Consider the following 21,415-nt stretch of genomic DNA (forward strand, 5'->3'; position numbering starts at 1 on the left):
TCCCCCATCATTCCTGCTTTTTCTGTGTTTGAATGTAGATGTATGTAATTTCTTATTTATGTCCATCTGTTAAATAGATACACTTCAGCATGCTTGGAAAATGGCTATTCAGGAGTTTTTTGTTACACTTAAGATGAAAGTTGAAAGAAAATTATCTAAAAAGGAGTCCAGTAGAAGCAGCTTTTTAATGGAGCATACAGGGCTCAGTCCTGACAGAAAAGGTATGGCTGGGGACAGTGGCCAGTTAGATGACCTCAGAGAACCATGGCAGTCTCTGTGCTCAGCTGCCACTTGCAAATAGCTCTGAGGTTGTACTGCAGTGCACTCTGGTGTTAACATCCCCAGTACACACCTGGAAGCCTCAGAAAACAATGTGGATGGTAAACACTTGGTGTGTGCTTGCTTCTCAGCTTGTTACACAGCCAGAATATGTAGGTAGATTGAAAGGGGGATAAAAAGTAGAAGTTTCTCTTGGGCTGATTGGAGAAAGGGATCACTGCCTTCTTTTGTTTCTGAATTAAAAAATTCCAATATTAGATGATGTTACTTGGAGTGGATTGTCCTCTGGTCCATTCCACTCAGGGCAGTAGGTAATGGCAGTTCCTTGGCGCAGGGCTTGTCCTTCCTGAGCTGCTGTGCTAAAGAGAATGGCTTCTGAAAAGTAAACTTTTAAATTTCCCTTATAAAAAATAATGAGAACTGACCTTCAACAGCAGGAAAGCCAATACAAAAGTCATGTATACTACACCACACTTGTGATTTTTTTTTATTAATTACAAGTAATTGAGGGGAACTCACTGGGGAGGTGTCCTAAAAGGTGGTCTTCAAATATATGCTTTTGAAGTAACACTATAAATGAGTTTATAACTTATAAATATAAGTTTATATTTAACCCAGAGCAGTACTTGTACTTGGAAGCTATCGGAATACAGAAGAGGTGTTGTTGTAAGTACTGCAATTCTGATGCAAAAATAATATCCAGTGATACTTTCTGGATGAAGTTTAGGCCAACATTACTAGAAAGACATGATTGCAATCTGAAGAATCTAGTTATAAATAACTCAGGTCACATAGGAAGGCTTTCTTCATATGTTAGAATAAAGTGGCTCTGGGACTCTTAAGCTTCCCTACGTTTCCTTGTAATAATACCCTGCAGCTCACAGCAATATATTGCTTATATTGGATTTATAAGGATCTGGGGTTGAAAATTAATTTCAGAGTCTGTAAAAATAATTAAGGTGAGGCATGGTGATTGTGGAACCATAATCCAGGTTTAGCAAGGATTCAGAAAGGACTATCAGGCAGCTCTAACAGGTACATTGAGGGTTCAGTCTAGGACAGATAATCTAAATCTGTACTTTTTAAACAGAAGAATATCCACATTTTTGACCTCCCTCTGGCTAAAGCCCGGGAAAGAATAAAAGATGAACTTCATGCAAGTGAGAGTGTAGCATCCCTGTCATTGAAGACAAGACTGACAAACTGCTGTTCACGAATGGTCCGTATATAGCTGATTCAAACTGAGCAGCATTGTGGATTTGATGATATCTGTAGGTCCTTCTTAGCCTGGTCTTCTTCTCTTCCATTTCTATAGCTGCAAAAGCACAGTCAGAAAAGTGGCAAAGCACACTTACAGACTGCAGATGGAAGGAGGACTTAATCAACATATCTTCTCAACATCAGAGAAATGTGATATAACACTGAATTTTTGAAATCAAGCCATACTCAAAGAGGGAACTTAAAAATTCTTCAGTGTAAGTTCTGTAGTTGACATAGGTGTAACTTAGATGTAACAGTAAATAATACACACATTTCTTGGAGTTCAATCCACTCTTTCTCAGGAGTGATGGAATGTTTGATCCTTGGTCCTTTTTGGGTGCATGAGCTAATGGTATAAATGTTTGTATTTGTTTTATCAAAGAATTACTGACTCTGAATAAGCTAATTCGGTAGGATTTAATTACAGAGTCTGTGTTGCTTCTTTACAGTTGTCAACATACTTTAAGCAACAAACAACTCTTTGAGTGCTTTTATCTGAAAAATGTATATTGTGCTCAAGCATTGCAAAAACCCCTGGGAAGATGAAGCAAGCAGTGGAGGCAGACAAAGAAGATCTAGTTCTAATACAGCAAATGAAAAGTTGAAAGCAATTCTCGACTAGGCAATGCTCAAAATATTGTTTTATTAATTGTGCAGTTGTGATCTCACTCTACTTCTAGAATATTAAAAGAGTCCAAACAGGCTTTTGGGCCTGTTAGAGATCATGAAAATGAAGTTTGCCAGACAACTCAACCAGCTACCATGTTTAATCCCATTTTAAACTGAACTTCCTGTCCAGTCAGAAAAGTCCCTGACCAAAAAAAAAGGCAGAAAAAAGAAGAAAATATCTTTTAACATTTATAATATGTTTTATCCTTTTTCTGTGCTGCTGTTCTGTCTTAGCCCCTGTAGGTATTGAACACCACACAACCACTCCCTCCCTCCCCCTTAGTGGGATGGGGGCAAGAATTGGGAGGTTAAAAGTAGAAAAAACTCATGGGTTAAGAAAAGTTATTTTTATAGGTTATGCAAAAGCTGCACCAACAGGCAAAGCAGACCAAGGGATTCCTTCATCACTTCCAATGACAGGCAGGTGTTCAACCATCCCCAGAAAAGCAGGGCTACATCATGAGTGATCATTTTTTGGGAAGAAAAATGCAATCTCCCACACACCTCTGCTTCCTCCCTCTTCCCCACACCTTTTATTGCTGACCATGACATTACTTGGTCTGGACTGTGTCCCCTCAAAACTTTTGCACCTCCAGCCTCCTTGCTATCCTTGATGCTGTGTGACACTGTTCGACAATAACTAAAATATCCATGTGTTTTCCACACAAATCCAAAAACTTGCACTAGCTACTATGAAGAAAATTACCTCTATCATCTTCTAGTCATGCATTTATATTTTAAATCTCTGTATATCTAAAACAAATACAAAAATAAGTTATTAAATGCTTTCTATTTACTGGTCTGCTTTTCAGTATCCAGAAGCCCACTAGGCTACCAGCTACACTACACAAAGCACTTCCTATAAAGAAAAGGTTATGGAAATTTGGTACAGAATTCACCAAATAATACAAGGTCTTCAGCTTTTCAATGAAATAATAATAGCAAAAGAATCAAAGAGCTTTTAGTGAAGTTGCATGTCTGCTGCAGAAAGAGCCTTAATTTAGTAGGAATTGATGATGGCATGCATGTCTGAGAGTCCATCTGTGCCACAGAAAGCATGAGTTTTGTCAGGCTGATCCCTACAGAACTTTATTGCTATGAAGAAAAGACAAACAGATGAATCCTAGTTAGCAGTGTTATGGAATGACTTTGAACAATTGTAATGAAGTCCAGCTTTTACTGCAGATTTATGTTTTTAAAAGAACATGGCATATGGGAAATATTACTTTATCCAATGTTGAGACAAGTGCTAGAATTTCTGTGTAAAATGCTGACGGGATGGAGTTTTTTCAACTTGCATTTTTTTTAGGAAATGTTCATATTTCTTCTAAGATTTAATGTTCTTATGGATTGTTTCTTCCTATGTGGTTAATCTGCAGAAAATATATGGAAAATTGTGCTCTCTCACCATAAACCTCCAGTTGTGTGGAATGTGATACAAATGAAACCACATTATAGACAAACTGAGCCGTGAGGACCGCTCTCAAGTAGCCAAGGACCATGTTCAAGTTAGAGTGGAGGGTGGTCAAGCAGCCAGAATTACTGCAGTTGTACTTTCCCCGGCCAGGAGAGTGAAGCCTTGGGAAGATCACCACCACATCAGGGTGGGCAACAAGCAGTGAGAGGACCATATTCCACAGAGAGTGTGCAATAACACGTGAGGAGCTTCGAGAAGGAACACAGGCTCATGGAGGGGAAAGTTCAGCCCTGTAGGAGATGTGCTGTGGGCTCGATGCACTGAGAGGACAGGAATGGCTTCCTGAGCACAGAACAAGGCTTTGTTCCTGCACCAGTGAGAATTTGACACTTGTTAATGGCATTACTGAGCTGAAGGGAGGCCAGGCAGGCAGGTGTCTTAGCTCAGTGTTCAGTATGCAGCTCTCTAAAGAAAATACTGACTGGTAGGGTTAGAGCTCAGTGCAAGACATCTCCCTGTAAGCTGCATTTAGATGCCTTTAGGCACTTCCAATCCCACTCAGATCTTCTATGGAATCTATATTTTCATTCTAGGAACTGAGCAGGATCTATGCTCTGTCTGTACACAAATGCAAAGACATTCCCTACTTGATATTGATGAAATGTTTTTATTCATCATTTGAGTGATTTGGTGTTCTGTCTTTGCTATTTGTTCTCTGTGATGGAGGACAGGCAACACTTACCTACTTGATCAGGAGTCTCCCATGAGCAGTGTGTTGAACTGGAAGAGTCTCCTCTTGCTGAAGGTGGGTCACTATGCAGTAAAGAACATAGCTGAGCCTGCCTGAATATGAATCCAAAGCACTTTGGGAGAAAGTGATCCTTTTAAGAACTCTTTTTTTATATATTATCTAAGGAATGAAGCCGGAATATACCAAATTTCAGGAGAATACTATACATGCAGAGTAATCTAACCTCTGAAACTTTCCGCTGATGATCCTGAGTCTTCTCATCCATGGCAAGTGTATTAGCTTTTTCATGTGGTTAAAAAAATAAAATTGGAGCATTTTTTTTTCTTCAGTTGCACTAAATATCATTTATCACTGTGTTTTGCAGTGTGCTTCACTCATCTGCTGTGCACTCAGTGTACACTTAGAGCAATTTCTTTCTTTAACTTGTTATTAGAAATAGAGAAAAATGTGTTTTAAGGATGTTAATTGTCCTTATGAGTTTGTAAAGCCCTGAGTGGGCCAATCTGTTAAAAAGGTTGTGCATGTAGAACTAGACTGTTACCACTTTTTAAGGTAACTTTTTTAAGGTCCTTGGCTGTGGCTCAGGGCAATCTAGGTGCTTCTGTAACTGATACTTGCAAGGCTTTAATAACAGTCCTTAAATCAGTTGCCTAAATTTTATTGATGTCTCAGTGAAATTGTAAGGGATGTGGTCTTTAGAGATATTTAGGTTTCTACTCCTCACACTGTGATAGGTGGGAAATGGTCACTGCAGCAGATGTAGGAATCTGGCACTGTGGAAACACTCTGAAGTGGGCAGGAGCTGCTCCATGAAATTTCAGGAGATGCAGTACCCCAAGCACTTGGCTGTAGCAAAGCTGCTTAGAGGCACATCTTGTTTACTGCTTTATTTGTTTTTAAGTTTTGGCAATTATATTTAAGCAGAAGTTTACAGATACTTAATATCTGTGGGGTTTTCTAGCTTTTACAAGCATCAGGAGTTTCATTCCTTCAGAGCAAAACCACATTAATATAATGAATTAAACATCAGTGTTCTCTCATGAATTAAGTAAAAAAACACCCAGCCAAAACACAAAACAACAACAAAAACACACAGACAAAAAACCCCACAAAAAATCCCCAGCTGACAAGCTCTGAAGTTGAAACCCATAAAAGGATGCAAGTGAATCACTTCTTGCAGAGTGACAGTCCTTTTTTTCAGTGCAAGATATATTCAACAGAAGGTTTGGATACATGTGAACAGAGAATCAGATCGTGATGAATATGGGAAAAAAGGAGATAGCACATCTATATGCGGAAATATTGTCTCTGTACACTTTTAAGGATTTAATGCATTTAATGCTTTTTGATATAGTCCCAAAATGTTGAACATGTCTTTTTAAGTTTTAAACATAACATTAAATTGATATGGAATGAAAATCTCCCTGGAAAAAGTTATTTAAATGTGGATATTTACATGATATGAGTTAGCAGTATTTTTTAACTTATTGTCTTTTACAGCAAAGGAAAAAATAGATCAGTTTACTTATTCAAGTTACATTACTGAAAAGTTATTAAAAATTATAACTTATAAAAAGTTATAACTTATATTTCCTATATTTTTTAGTTTTTAAAAATATGAACATTCTTAAAATAATTGAAAGTAATTTCTGCCTTCAGATTTTAAGCATCTTTCATCTGAATTTCTGTATTTTTACATTAAGATACCTAGGTTTCAGCTACTTTTAGCCATCAAAGCTAAACAGTATTTAAGTGAAGTATTTGTAATAACTGTTCATAAAGCCTCTGTTATTTTTAACATCTAAGCTGGTATTTTCCTTTCTGAACTCCCTCTTTTAATTCCTGTATTCTAATTACAAAAGTAAGAAGAACATCCTTATAAAAGAGAAGCAGGCATTTCTGTGGAACTGGTAATTATACCTTCTAATAAATTAATGCAAAAATCTTTAGTTTTTTTCTTTAGAAGTAATAGCACAAATTATAAAGATCAAATAGGGACATTTAAATATAACAGAGATATAACTCAGTTGAATTTGAACCAAAACAGAGGAAAAAAAACAGGCCAACCACAGAAATTCAGATCAAGTTCTCACCTGTGTAGAAGTAAATGTGTAATGCTGTATCTAGTGAGTAGAGATATGGGAAGATCTTTCTAAGGCTGGGATGCAGGATAAGATAATGCATAATGCATAGTCTGTTGCTGTTAGCAGCCATGAGCCCTGTACAAGAAATAAAACTTCTGTTGAGTATAATATATCTGCACAAGGTATATAAAAAAAGATATGAATCTGCTGAAAAGTGTTGTCCTAGCACTTAATTTTGAGGGCAACAAATTAGAGTGAGACTGTGCCCTGCTGTGATATTATTCTGTGTGGTGGTAGCCTCACCTCCTGTAGTGGAGACTTCTTAGGAGAGTTTCTTTGGTTGCAGCTCTCAGCCTGGAATGCTGTCCCACAAGAGGGGCTCTCCTGGGAGCTCTCTGGAGCCTGATTTATTCTGCAGTGGAGGCCATTGAGGAAGGAAGGACATGTAGGATTTCTCTGACACATCATGGGAGGAGGTTAAGTAACTGTGAGCTGCGCTTCACTTCCTGCTAAAGAATTAAAGGGAAGAACATTTAGAGTTTAAGGGTCCTTCATGTCTATAGTTTGTGTCTGAAATTCTTGAAAAAAGCTTTAAGGGAAGGTAGAGTCAATTATCAGATACTAACAGAATTCTAGTTTTTGTGCAAGTTATCATGCCTTCTTTGATAAATAAATCCTCTAAATCCAGAGCTAAGTCTTCTGAAAGGGTTTTATAATGACATGATTTAAACATTTTAAGTTTTATGACATACATTAGTCACATATTAAATTTTCAAGTACTTTTTGTTATTTTCCTATCTTAAAGTATTTTCCAAATTAAAAAAAAAAAAAACATAAATTGTAAAACTACAAGAACATTATTTTAAAAAGATACATTGAAGGCTTTTGATGAGAGCAAAATGGAGTAATTTAGGAACAAGCATTCTTTTCATGAAGATTTTAGAGTAGACATGTAAAAGGCAAACTGTGGCCAAATCAGTGTCCTTATCTTTTTTTTAAGTATTGTTGCATAAGAGAAATATGCCACCCGTTTTATTGTGTGACAAATGTATTGCTTCATTCTGCAAAGTTTTAATTTTAAGCACAGTGGCAGTTTCAATTAAACCTTTAAGATTATACATATAAATATTTAAAGACATAGAAATCCTTGTGATATTGAGGACAACTGAGTAAGCTGAGATTCTGTTTAACAAACTGTTAAACAAAAAGATTTCTTACCTAGCAGAATAATTTATTACAGCTACTTGATCTCTATTTTAAAAACTTTCATCTGTAGTTCTCAGGCAAATATTTACCAGGTTTTGTAGTGAAAGGTGAATGACCTGAATTTAATTTCCTGAAAATAGAAGATGTATGCATTCAAAAATGCTTCATTAAGTTAGCATGTAATGATAATGATGTAGATGATGATGATATGACATACAGGGAAGAGAAATATCTTAATTTCTTTTGAGGAAATCTATATTTAAATTTCTTTTCACATCCACTAAAAAATTCAAATTTTATTGGACTATTATTTTTCTACCTGAATCAACTATCTTCCCATAGGAAGTGCTTTTTCAAGCATAAAATAAATCATGGATGAAATCCTAGATCAAATTAAGCATGTTATCTTTCCAGACAGAAAAAAAATTGTCTCCACTGATCTAAACTTTTATATAGGACGATGTAAAATAGGATTAATGACAATATTTAAGAAGGAAACACTAAAGTAGTTATACTCGTGTTGTTCATGGTTCAAGAGAAATCAGCTGAGTAGCCAGCTAATGTGGAAGAAGTTCAGGTGATTGACTTTCTTGTTTGACTGAAAGCTCTTTAAGCCCTGTAACCCTACTCTGTAGGTGCATAGGATGTCCCTGATGTGATGAATTAAAATCCAACCTCACTGAAGTCTGACAGCAGTCCAGCAGTTTAGCAGAGGAATGGCCATTTCTGCAGCAGAGCCTGATCCATCAGGCACGCTGTAGTCTCAGCTAGGGCGCCCTGCCAGGCAGGGTTTCACAGAACAAACCTGCAGCCCCAACAGTTTGACATTGGAGGAAGGAAGGAGGGAAGGTCCTAGAACCAGCTCTGTATCTTGTAGCAGCCTTCTGAAGAAATGGGATACTGGGAGGTGTGGGGCAAGCCCACGCCTCCAAGCGCCGCTCTAAAACTGGTGATGTCTACTTCATACCTCTTCTCTTGCCTGTTTGCCACATTCCATAAGATACCCAAAGCTCATGGAGGGGAGTTGCCAAGCAAACATGACTTTGTAGCCTACTAGCTAGACACATCACCATGATATTGCATTTTCCTGTCTTTGGTGCTTGTGATAAGCATCGTGATTGCATGAAAATAGCAGTACACATCTGGAAACAGCTGCTAGAGCATGTTTCTGTGAGATCGTAGTATCAAGCTGTCTCCTGCATGGATATGGATGGCTGAGCACGGGTATTTCTCAATGATGACATGAATGAACATGTGAGAGATATTTGGCACCTGATCTGTAGTGGTCAGTATGAGAGAGCTCACAGAGAAGTTTCAGACATGTATAGCAGATGTTGTGTCATAATACAGAAACTCCTATAATGGCTGAGTCCATTTTGGCTGGTTTTCTTATTGCTCTGAGACTTTTAGCAAAGTAGTGAAATAACACTTCTCTTTTCAGTGCTCTGTTTCCTGTGGAAAAGGTTTGAAGTTTCGTGATGTGCATTGCATTAACAGCTTCCAAATAAAAATAGAAGAGGACAACTGCAAACATTTGAAAAAACCACGAACATACAAAATATGTAGAGCTGGAAGATGTCCTTCTTGGAAGGCCAGCAGATGGAAAGAGGTATGTAAAAGCTTCCATAATTATGGTCTCCATGAAAATACAAAACAATATCATATTCATGACACACTGCTTCACTGGGAAAAATTGTGAGTGCACACATTGCAATGAAATTCACAAATTAGCAAGTACTTAATTGTATTTTCTTTTTCTTTCTTTTAAGAGTAATGAAAAATAAATGTATGTGAAAACTGAAATTATTTGCTAATCTCAATTTTGTACTGAATAGCTACTTAGGACTTTCCTCATCTTACCTGGTATATTAACAATGAATTTTAAAGCTTACTCCTTACCTTCTGCAATGAATTCAGTAATATCACTATTTGCTATCTTAGTCTATATAGTGAAATGGAGCCAAGTTTGTGGGAAAAGGACAAGAAAAAGGGTTTGTGGGCACAAATACTGGCCTTTTCCCTGATTTGGTCTTATAAAACATCTGTCACCTTGCTGTAAAATTGTGTGTAACTGAGCACATTGCAATATTTTGTATTTCGCTCACTGTTTCAACACAAGATTCCCCACACTGGACACAGTACCACTCTCCACATTTTGGCCAGGCTTGATAGAACAATATGAACTTTATGATTGAGCTTGGGCACTTAGGTGGGCTTTGGGACATAATTGTGCTTCTGCCTGGGGTAAAAGGGAATTAGATTTATCTCAGCAAGCATTAGTGGGATGGTGAAATTCCTTTGGCCAAGAAGAAGGAAAAGAGGCATTTGGAATTTAAGCTCTTCGGGGTTCGAAATTGTTAGTACTACCTGCAAAAGATAGTGTCCTCAGAATATTACACTTTTTGCAAGATTTTCTAACCTGAAACACTGAGATTTTTTTTCTCTTTTATTGTAGTATTTGTATTTTAAAACAGACAAGACTGTCAGTCTCTAATAAAGACAAGATGTAAACTTAGAGCTTCAATCACTGATCTTGCAAAAATGTAAACTTTTGCTTTGCATGTCTATCGTGATCGTCCCTACCGTGAATTAAGGTAGGCAGAGAGCTCAGTTAGGTACTTCAGATGCAATTATTTTCTGTATTTTTAAAATGTCTAATTATAGTTTTGCATTTTCAACGTAAATTTCTTCAGGTATTGTAATATCACAAGGGCTGTGAAGTTTATTTTAAATAATATCCTAAGAACTTCTAATGACAGCTATACTCCCTCTGGGGGGACGGTCTCGTTTCACAGTGCCACAACTAATTTTGATCACTTTTAGTGCTCTGTATCCTGTGGAGAGGGGATTCAGCAAAGGGACATCTCCTGCCAGGTGTCAGGCCTGGGGCCGGTGAGTGACGCCCTGTGCAGCCGTGACTGGCGCCCCGCCAGCATGAGGCACTGCCAGCTGCCCCCCTGCCTTCAGCACCACTGGCTGGCACAGGGATGGGAAAATGTAAGTAAGGTTTTAACCTGTATGACTTCATCGAGTCATACAATATGGCATAATAAGTTTGGTTTCTGTTCTTTTTAAAATTTTTCTTTCCCCCCCACATTTGGATGTATTTCTGGTAGCTGTTGTGTTGCAGAATAACAAATGACCATGCTGGAAATTTTGAAGGTCAGGCTTGCAAAACTTCAAAAGTGACAAAAAATGTCAAAGACTTTATTTATACTCCCTTTTTATAATCTCTACAGGATTTGCTTGTCTATTTTTGTAGACAAAAGCTCTGGTGGAGTTCTGAGCAGGTACTTATCGACAGGACTATCTCTACATACTTCTCTACATAGTGCATAAGGTGTTTATTGAATCCTTATTATGAAATGTCTCTTTAAAAACCAGCTTTTTAAGAACAGAAATGCAGAAGAAATGTCTTGTGGAAGTAAACACTACAGAGGTAAAATCCTTGGACGACAGTATTTATAAGAAGTTCTGTATGGAAGATTTAAACCATCTAAAAAATGTGAAGCATCTTTTCTTGTCACAGAAAAGAGAAGAAGCAAAATAAATCTCATTATTGTCCTACCAAAGAGGAAGCAAGATAAGAAAATAAAACTCAGCATTCTCTTACCCTATATTATTTGCATATTTAAAAACATTTACAGATACCTTCAGGAAAGAGCTGTCATTTCTAAAAGTGTAATTACTATTTTCTACATGCTAAAAATTTAATAACTTTTGTTATTTTGCACTACAGACATATAAAGATGGGGAAGAGAAAAATCCCAAAAATTATGTATAATATCTGAAATGATGTGCAGAAGAGCCTTTCTCTAACATTAAACAAAAAAAGATTTTGTGTATTTGTGTCATATTGATAATCTGACATGCTAAATTTTCTAGGCTCTCCCTCTACCTGTCCATCTCCCTCTCCCTCTTGTTCTGTTTTCAAGATCAACTTGTTTTGTTTTCAGGACCAACTTACTCCTTTCATATTTCACTGAAATCCTTTTCTGTCTCTTTCTTTTTCATATGGAAGGGTTTTTACCCTCAACCTATTATCTTGGCTTGACCTTTTCAATTTCTCCTCTTTCTCACCCAACAGTTACTGTGTCATTGTTACTCTATGCAGTTTTTTGGGTTTTTTTCCCTGATTAGAAGTACTTTCAGTACTTCTAATCAGGGAAAAAACCTGATTAGAAGTACTTTGAAAACAAAGTAAAATACTCTGATTCAGTGAATAATTTAGTCTGACACTGATAGCAGATGTCAAAAGGTATTGCTGTCTGGGTTTTAGTGGTGTATGCCAATCAGCAGGTAACTTCCTTCTGTACATGTCTAGTTGAACTGTGATTAACTTTCTCACTTTTAGTGTTCAGCATCATCTAGAAGAAAGGAGATCTTCAGGAAAGTAAAATGTGTGAATGAAAACCAGCTGCAAGTTGATGACAGTTTCTGTGATCCTGCCACAAAGCCTCCATCATCCAAAACCTGCGGGCTATCTCCCTCTAAATATGTTGTGCTCACAGGAGAACTGTCACAGGTACACTAATTGTACTGCTCATACATCTTTTATATATCTTTACATCTAAGAATGTTATATTACTGTAAAATTTCAGTTACATATGTGGAGAAGAAGTATATTTACATTTGAACGTGTCTAAACTTTCTCCACATTGGCCTTCCAAGTCAGCTATGACTTATTGTAGAGTCTGTTATGAGTCCTCCCTTAACCACCCAGGACCTATGATCACTAACTAGAGGAGAGCTGCCCCTACCACAGGATTTCTTTGCTGGTTCCCAGGAAACTCTCTTGCAAGCTGACCTCGCTGAAGTAACCAAAAAGCTTTCCTTGATTTCTGTGAAGTGTTTGCTCAGTGCTTTGTTTCCCTTGTACATCGGCACTGCCTGTGTGTGCATGTCTGTGCATGGGTCACAGCTGAGAGGGAATGGCTCTGGAACCTCTGAGAAAAGGGCACCATGGGCCTTTGTGGCTCCTTGCACATGTAGCAATTGCAGACCTTCACTTGTGTGCACTGCTGTTCCAGCCCAAGGCGGCACGCCTCCAATGACAGGCTTTGCCAGAGCAAGGCTCAGAGCTGACTTACCTGTAATGCAATTCTGCAGAAACGTCCCAGAACCTTTCACAGCAATGACGTCTGTGCTTGGGGATTTTATTTCAGTGCTCAGAGAGCTGTGGGTTTGGTCACCAGCAGAGGATGCCCTACTGCGTTGGAATCCACTCTGTGCGAAGGCGGCACAGGCACGGCCTTCGGGCTGTAGCGTACCCAGAGTGCCCGGTACAGCCATCCCCCTACATTTACAGATGCAACGTCAAAGGATGTTCCCAAGCAGCTACCTGGACCGTGGGGAAGTGGACCAAAGTGAGTACAGATGTGCAAGCTCATTTTTATAGCTGCTTCTAGCATGAATAAATGCCAAGAATAACTTGCTGACATAATGGTGTTAATTATTTGCTTCTTTCTAAACTAAGTCTTAATGGTTATCTATGTCTAGTGCTCAGCATCTTGTGGAGTGGGGATAAAGCAGAGAACAGTTGAGTGTATGACTGAAAATGGCTTATCTAGTGACTTGTGCCTGCCCCATTTAAAACCAGATGCCAGAAAGATCTGCCATGAGAAAGAATGTAAGTGATAGCTGTGATTTTATGCAGTTAATGTTTTCCCAGGTTACTTATATTAAAGCTATAAATATATTTGGAATGCAATTATGGGAAATTAAATCCTAAAAGTAAGCTCTGTTCCTAAAATATTAATATGATTTAATCATTCATTTTGAAGGTGAAATTCTTACCACCTGCAAAGATATGCAGATTAAAAAAGGGATGAGAAGGGATGGTGAATACCTACTTAACGTTAAGGGAAGGATGATAAAGGTACTATCAATATTTATGAGTTTTTATTAGTACATATTTTTATGAAATAACTCTTTTCTAATAAAAATTTTGCTAAAGGGTTGCATTTTCTCTCCCAGATTTATTGCTCAGGCATGAACTTGGAGAATCCCAAAGAATATTTGACATTGCTAAAAGGTGAAGCAGAAAACTTTTCTGAAGTATATGGATACAGGTACAGAAGTGGTTTTGTAATGTTATGAAGTGCATTTATTCCTTCCAAAGTAAGATAATAAAATAATACTTACTTTTTGTGAGAAATTAGAGTAGGATTTTTTTTCCTTGATTTTCTGTTTTAAATATCCAGGTATGTGAGCACACATACAGAAATATGGATACTTCCAACCTGAAATTATGTTACTTGTACTAAATTATTATAATTTTTTTCTGCCTTGACTTTGATAGAAATCCACATTAGTGTTTCAGTTGAGCCAAGATTAAAAGTTGAGCTTGTTGTTCAGTAAAGGTTGTCTAATATTTTTATGTGGCATAGTGCAGTACGCTTATTTTTCACTATGATATTAAGAAAAAAATCTCAAAATGAAAACTAAATATTTGCTGTTCTTCAGGTTGCAGAATCCATATGAATGTCCCTTCAATGGAAGCAGAAGGCAAGACTGTGCCTGTCGAAATGATTACCTTGCAGCTGGCTTCACGGTTTTTAGCAAAATAAGATTTGATGTAGTTTCTATGCAAATTAAAAGTAAGCATTTTTTTAGTTTCAGCCAATTTGAGCATTCTATTGGAATTGTATGTGGCCACAATTGCCAAATTATATTTTGATCCACTTACAGATCCAGCTGTGCCATCTTGGGGCAAATAAAATTCTTATTTAAGTTAAAAATTCAATGTCAAATTAAAAAAAAAAAAAAGAAAGACCATGACTACTTACCTTGTTTAATTGTCCCAAGTGATCAAGTGGCATGAATCTCAGATTCATATTTTGTATGTGAACTACCCTAATTTTCTAAGGTTTTGTTCCCATTATTTCATTTTATTTTAGTCCACAGCATTTTGTTTTCCTGTGGAACTCTGCTTAGTACCTTCTCAGACCTTAGCAGACACTAAAGAAATGGACAGGGAATCTTGCAGTGCTTTAAGCCACTGCCTGAAGCTGGCAAGTTGGCTCAGATCACTTGGTGCAGTGTCCAAGTCCACATCCATCTTCCTCCTAACCCACTCATATCTCTGAGAGAAATCTGGCCTTGTAGGTTGGACTAGTGGTGCAATAACCAAAATTCAAACCATTGTTTCTCAAATCAAAACACACAACCTTCCTTTCCAAGGGAACAACAAAGAAAAAACCCCACCCAATGCAAACAATAAAGCACCCATGTTCACACTTTTCCCTGTTTCCCCCTGAACTTCAAATGCAGCCGTTAGTGTTGAGTAATTTTCTGTTTTCTAGCTACAGATTTTCTTTTTGCTCAGACTATACTTGGGAGAGCAGTACCATTTGCTACAGCTGGAGATTGCTACAGTGCAGCCAGATGTCCACAGGTATTTATGATTTCTTACTCCCTTGAAATGTTTACATAAGAGGAGGAAAAAAATATGTGTGACTTGTTTAGATCTGTAAGGCTCTAAACCAATCTCCTATTCTGTGAGGTAAGTGTACAACATTATTAAGTATTTTTTTTCTTACTCTCTTCTCTCCTGTTCCACCATCCCCCCCTCCCAGTTTTTCCCCCAAATTGTTTATTACACCCTTTCCCTGTAGGCTCCATGTATGTGTCTCCTGCTTTCTGTGTGTTTCATGTACTGCTCTGCCTCTCTGGATTTGATGTATCCTGTGTTTCCCCTAATGCTTTCTCAGTCTTTGTTCTCCTCTAGTGACTTTTCTATAATCCTGCATAATTTTCCTAATCTTTTCTTTGTTTCTCTCCTGATGCTTCATGTCTTTGAAGACTACCAGAGGAAATATTTTTTTAGCAGGTTACTTTAAAATTTCCACATGGATTGTTGTGTCTACATTAGTGTTCTAGTTTTATTGGGTGGTGCTTTTTAGATTAATCTCTATATTGTCTCAGTTTGCTGTTTGCTGTTTCACATCAGAGAGTAGTTTGGAAAGACATGAACCGGATCCCTTTTGGATGAAGCTAAAGCCAGCAATGAGCTTCAGAGAAAGGATCTTAATACACTCTAATGCTATTGAGGATTGGGACTAGGGGAGAGTTAGTCCAAAATAAACCCCTAATTTGTGTACTGTCTGCAGACTTGGGCTCTCTGGGCCAATTTTTACTTTACAGGTCTGCTTATACTGCATTGTCCTTCTTGATGATGCAGACGTAGTCCTGGTCTGAGCTAGTCGACCTTTGCAGCCCCATGGCAGAAACAGGATTCCTTAGAAAACACTTCAGCTTACCTTACACTATTAGACAATTTATGATGAGGTCAAGTGTCCTCTGGAAGTGAATTTCTTTTCACTGGTTATAAAGGAATTAAGACCAACTGGGTCATGCTTGCTTGGAATTGAATCCCTGTTGCCCATCTCTCCTGCTTGCCTAAACTTAGGACCAGCTGTGGGTGGGCACAGCCAAGGGCAGCTAGAGATGGTTCATGTGCAATTTATGTACAAATGAAGTGCCTAGGTTTGGCAGACTTAAACTCCTGATAAGAAAACAGTTGAAGTTCATTACAGTATTGGATGCCTTCAACCTGCAAGTCCTTTGGGTGCAGCATGATACAAATCTGTTTGCTGTGTGTAGTTTCTGTTGGGAGGTCTATCTGCTTGCATGGCTCGGCACTGACACATTTATTTCCATCTAAAAGTTCTGACTGAAGCTGACACTTTTGATGCAGTCAAAAGGTTTCCATTCCTGTACTTTTAGTCCTTAAAATCTGTTCCTGGCCTTGCACATGCTGCATGATACATCAGACAGCTATTGAGCTGTCATTGTAATTGTAATAGCGTTTCTCATTTATTTTTGCAAAATGATGTCACTGTGAAAGAAGTTACTCTGGGACTGTTAATAATGGAAATCAGTCCACACCATTTGTATGAATTTCCTCCTTCATTAAATGGAAGTCTTCCACTTTGTGGATACTTGGAGAACAACCTACCCTATCCATATGAGTTTTTATTAGCTCATCCTGAGCTACATGAGTGCTCTAAGCACAGCATCTTTACATAGAAGTGCTCTCAAAATAAATCTGCCACACTGAGCAATGTAACTGAAGTTTTGCAACAGAATTTAAATGAATCATCATAATAAAAGCTATATATATTTATATATGTATGACATTATTAAGCAATAAAATAGAGAAGCTATCATTTGCAATAAAAAATTACTAGGTCTGAATATAGAAATCCAGGCTTTCAGTGAATAATGCAGAGGTGTGCAGTTTTCTGATTGTAATGTTGCCTGAACTAATCATTAGGCTCTTTGTGGGGGCAGTACTTCTTTGTAGCATATAACACTTCTCTGTGAATGAAATTTAATAATTTTCTGTATCCCAGTTTGTTTATCAAGGTAGTGAAATTTGTTACTTTTAATATATTTCCTATTCTCATAGGAACTGACTGAAGCTAGTTTTCAGAGTCTGTATTTGTGTGGGTAAATGTTTTAGAATCAATAGCTTCTATATCTGTTGTGAATGGTTTGTATTGCAAAATGTTCCACTTAAAATATTTATTTTAACATTCACTTTTGTTCTTGTTCAGTTGTGTTATTTATTATACTGAAAAAGCAATGGAACATGATAAGATGATGATGCTTACATCATCTTACAGTGTGCAAACATTTGAAAATTAGATGTCCAAGTGATTTGTCTTTACAGGCAGCAGTAGGTTTTGATCAATTTATTTCCAAAAAATTCAGGAACTTAAAAAAAAATAGTCATTCAAGAAAACCAGCTTCATTCTTGCTTTTGAAAGTCTGTACTTTTTGTAAATTAAAATTTCATTTGTAGAAGGGCAAAAATAATTTCAGTTGTCAGATGTTAGTTTTGTCTTCATACTCAGATGCTGCAGATCAGCTGATGCACAGCTGGTGCTTATTGCAGAATAACTTGGTTTTGTGTTGTGAATGTCCATAGAAAGGGTGTAAGGCAGCATATCCAGCCCATATTTTGTACACACCTTTGAGTACTTAATGTTTAGACATATCCCAAGCGATATGTGCAAATATGCCAATATAAAGTCTTTTAGTGTTTTGAGCTCTGTTTATCAGATCTGTAATTTTTTTTTTACTTTTTTTTTTTTTATTTTTTCCCTAGGGCCATTTCAGCATTAACTTGGCTGGTACAGGTCTGAGATTATCCAGTACAGTGAGATGGATTGCTCAGGGCAACTATGCCACTGCTGACATACACAAATCCCACGTGAGTCAATGTTGTTTTCCTTTACCTGCTCTTACAGCTTGAACAAGAGGTACAAGTGTTGGCTGTAGTGAAAGCTACAGTGATTTTTGTGAATCAGAAATAGCATTCAAAGTCTCTGACCCTTTTAAGTTTTCTTCAACAATGTTTAATCATACTGTCCAGTATCTAAATCAGATCAGCACTCCCTGCCTACCCTTCACTTAACTGATTTTAAGAGGTTATTGTATTAATTTGGTTTATTAGAGGCTTTGAATATGCTTCTAAAAAATACACAAACACAACACCCAAGCCTCCACATTTTGTTCAAGATCATCCTACTACAGATTATCCTTTTTGTTTCTTACTCTGATCTTTATTAGCATGGGAAACCCAAAGACCAGTTAAACGAGAACAGTAAGTGTGCCTGGTTTAAGACAACATTGGATGGTAAGCCTGGGAATGGTGGAGAGCTGGGAACAAGGTGTAGAGTGGTAGTGATAAAGGATCTCTGTTCCTGTTTTGCTAATGCTGCTGTCTCTTGATTTAGTGTTTCTAGGTATGATTTGTCAAAAGGTCTGTTGTGTGCAAACCTCAAGAAGCATTTTGTGCAACTGTGATTTCAATCACTTTTCTTGATTGACTCTTCTCTTTGTCTAATTCCTAGGATGGTACTAAAATATATGGAAGATGTGGAGGATTTTGTGGAAAATGTGTTCCTAACACAATTATTGGTCTCCAACTTCAAGTACAGTGAGAACTCTGATGTACTAGGAGCATCAAAGCAGGGACATTTGCCATTTAGGCTCAAATTGTAGGTGCTCTGTATGTGTATAGTGTAATTTTTTCATGTCTGTAGTGATCATTACTGTAACATTCACTAATAAGAATTCCTGTTTTCTTCAGGATTAACTCAAGGTTGTATTATCTGTTTGTGGGCTAGCAAGTGCATAAATCACAATCAGAGACCAGGTTTTACTGGAGAAGCATTTATTCAGAGTACAGTATGTACTAACAAGTAAATTGCACTGGGATTACTTCATGGGTAACACTCTAAATTTTACCATAATTGTAATTCTTTACCTGTAACTTACCAGTATAATTCTTTATGCAGTATTCAGTAAAATTTATCCTCTACTGATCTTTTATGACAGATTGTGCTAAAATATAGAATCAAAAGCTTTACTGCTATATAAAGAGACGGGTAATTTCAATACTTCCAATTTTATGCAAACTTGTAGGGTTTATCTGTCAATAACTTACAGCTGAAAAGTACATAGCCAAAATGCTTGAGATAGTTTTATAGATCTGTGTGTTTCTCTGTCAGTGAAAGCATTTTTCCCCATCCCTTTCATTATATCCTTTGTGGTGCTCAAATCCTAGCAGAAATACTGAGAATTGTGGTTTAACCTCTGTAGTCTCTATAGCACATGTTAAACATCAGGTCTTAGGTTTGCTGTGGTTACAGGAAAAGAAAATATGGAAACAAATTGCTTCAAAACCTGATTTTAAATTGCTGCCTCTCATCCATGTATACTGTGAAAGCAGTGCATTCTGTTTACCATGGGATCTGGTGTATAATTGCACAAATATGTATTTGCTTAAACACTTTCCATATCCACCTTACTCCTTTACCCTGGCCAGTGGCACATTAGTAAAGGCTGCAGTAGTGTGCAGCCTTCAAAGCCTGATTCAGTATCATTTTCAATAACCTTAGTAAAAATCTGAGGCAACACCCACTGTGGTTTTGGTGTCCATCTTTGACTCAGTTTGGTTTTTCAATGTCTGTAAATACAGTTCTAACATCTGCTATTTAAAGAAGAGTTACAAGGTTTAAAAAATGATCTAGCTCTTTGATTTGTTGGTTTGTATTTTCTTACAATCCAGAACTGTAGAAATATATGCATATACAGATAATGTGTTTTAGGGGAAATGCTCAGGTATTCAGAATAAAATTTTCTACCAGATAATTGTACCAGATAATTATAATGTACCAAATAACTATACATGCATTTTTCTGACCACACACATTTTGTAAACCAAATATTTCTTTTGCAAGCCAGTATAATTGGTAGATCAAGTGGCAGCTATATCACATTTTTATCCACAAATTAAGTTAACCATGCCTTAGCAATATTTATTAATTAAAAACAATACTGTACCACAGAAGTGTACCCAGCTTCTTTTAAGATAACACATGTAGGTAATTATTTGTGATCTCTGCATCAGAAATGTATTTTTGCACTATGTGCCTTATAATAGTTGTAAACATTAATAAGACTATAAAACATTATTTTCCTAGAAGTGTTTACATTTGCAATTAAAATCTTGTAATTTATAAAATATTTATATAATAAATATGCTTGTGTGAATGGTACCAGGGTACTTTTGTTTGGGTTCTTTTTGGTATTGTACTCTAAGTAAAAAATGTTGCAAAAACATTTCAGCTTCTTTAAGCTGAACTAAGATAATTTACAGAATAATTACATTCTTAATGCTCCTCTACAGTGGTATACATTGACATGTACTGGATTAACTGGAGGTTATAATTACAGGAATAATTTATATTGAAGCAAATCCTGCTTCAGAGGGAAGAACTCCATGTCTGTCTGCTCTTTCCAGTTATCCTCCCATGATTAGCTCTATTTTTGTGGGGGGGTTGCCTTGTAAGTTTTTAACTGGAACAATGTAGAAATCTGAAATAGTTTTCCTCTCTTTTTCCAGCTTTTATAGCATAGTCCCTTGCCTGCTGCTTTGGCAGAAGGGCAACTGCAGTTTGCCTCTATCCCCAACAGAGCTTTTTTCTTTTCAGCTCATCTAAAGGCTACAAAGTGTTCAGCTCTGCTGCCACAAAGTCACTCTGTAAATCCACTGCCAAACAAAGTGACTTTTAATGCAGTATTCAATATATCATGTTTTTCTTGGATAGTAAAATGTATTTTTGAGTAAAAATGTATTTTCTATACTTCCAGGATATCATGTGGTACAACTTTTGCATAGAACAGCACTATATTGTATTGTGGATTTTTGCATCTTTTCTTTATTATACCCTTGATTTAGAGTTTCAGCCTACTGTAGGGAAAAAGTAACCCTTATGTTTTGACATTTTGTGACTTCCCTGAGTAAGATTTTTTTTCTTTTTTTGAGGAAGAAGGGCTCAATCAATCATCCCAATTTCAAGTTTCTAACTTTTTGTCCTGAGGGCAATTTAAGAAAGATGTAAGCCTAATGATCAGTTCTGAAGAAAATGGAGATTTGATGATGCTGACATGTTAGGAGGCCATGCAAACAAAAAAGAGGATCATGGGCTGTACTTGCAGTAAGATGTTTCCATAGACTTTAATTGAAATTGCTCTGAATTTCCATCCCACTGGGGAGCCAAGATGCTTGCCAGAATGGCAGGGTACTCCATGACAGAGCTGTGGGCTCCACCTCCTGGGTCTGTGTGTGCTGAGCTGCCCGTGGCTGTCACAGTCACACGGCTCTCCTGCTTGGGGTCGTGCTTAGGAAATGAAATGCTCAACTGCCCTATCACTGTTCCATAGAGAAAAGAA

The 21,415-nt window shown here is 37.2% G+C and overlaps 1 protein-coding gene across 1 annotated transcript in view; it reads left to right on the forward strand.

The window, feature by feature from the left end:
• ADAMTS20 (ADAM metallopeptidase with thrombospondin type 1 motif 20) overlaps window positions 1–20,046 on the forward strand; it is an 85,418-nt gene extending 65,372 nt beyond the window's left edge. The window contains exons 29-39 of the mRNA XM_066550377.1: window positions 9,108–9,275; window positions 10,490–10,663; window positions 12,021–12,191; window positions 12,832–13,032; window positions 13,166–13,295; window positions 13,450–13,544; window positions 13,643–13,737; window positions 14,132–14,265; window positions 14,971–15,062; window positions 17,781–17,885; window positions 18,529–20,046. Coding sequence (XP_066406474.1) covers window positions 9,108–9,275; window positions 10,490–10,663; window positions 12,021–12,191; window positions 12,832–13,032; window positions 13,166–13,295; window positions 13,450–13,544; window positions 13,643–13,737; window positions 14,132–14,265; window positions 14,971–15,062; window positions 17,781–17,885; window positions 18,529–18,618 — 1,455 coding nt within the window. The 3' untranslated portion in view covers window positions 18,619–20,046. The remainder of the gene's footprint in view (window positions 1–9,107; window positions 9,276–10,489; window positions 10,664–12,020; window positions 12,192–12,831; window positions 13,033–13,165; window positions 13,296–13,449; window positions 13,545–13,642; window positions 13,738–14,131; window positions 14,266–14,970; window positions 15,063–17,780; window positions 17,886–18,528) is intronic.
• Window positions 20,047–21,415: the final 1,369 nt, after the last annotated feature.

Source organism: Molothrus aeneus, chromosome 5, assembly GCF_037042795.1.
Source record: "Molothrus aeneus isolate 106 chromosome 5, BPBGC_Maene_1.0, whole genome shotgun sequence".
NCBI lineage: Eukaryota > Metazoa > Chordata > Aves > Passeriformes > Icteridae > Molothrus > Molothrus aeneus.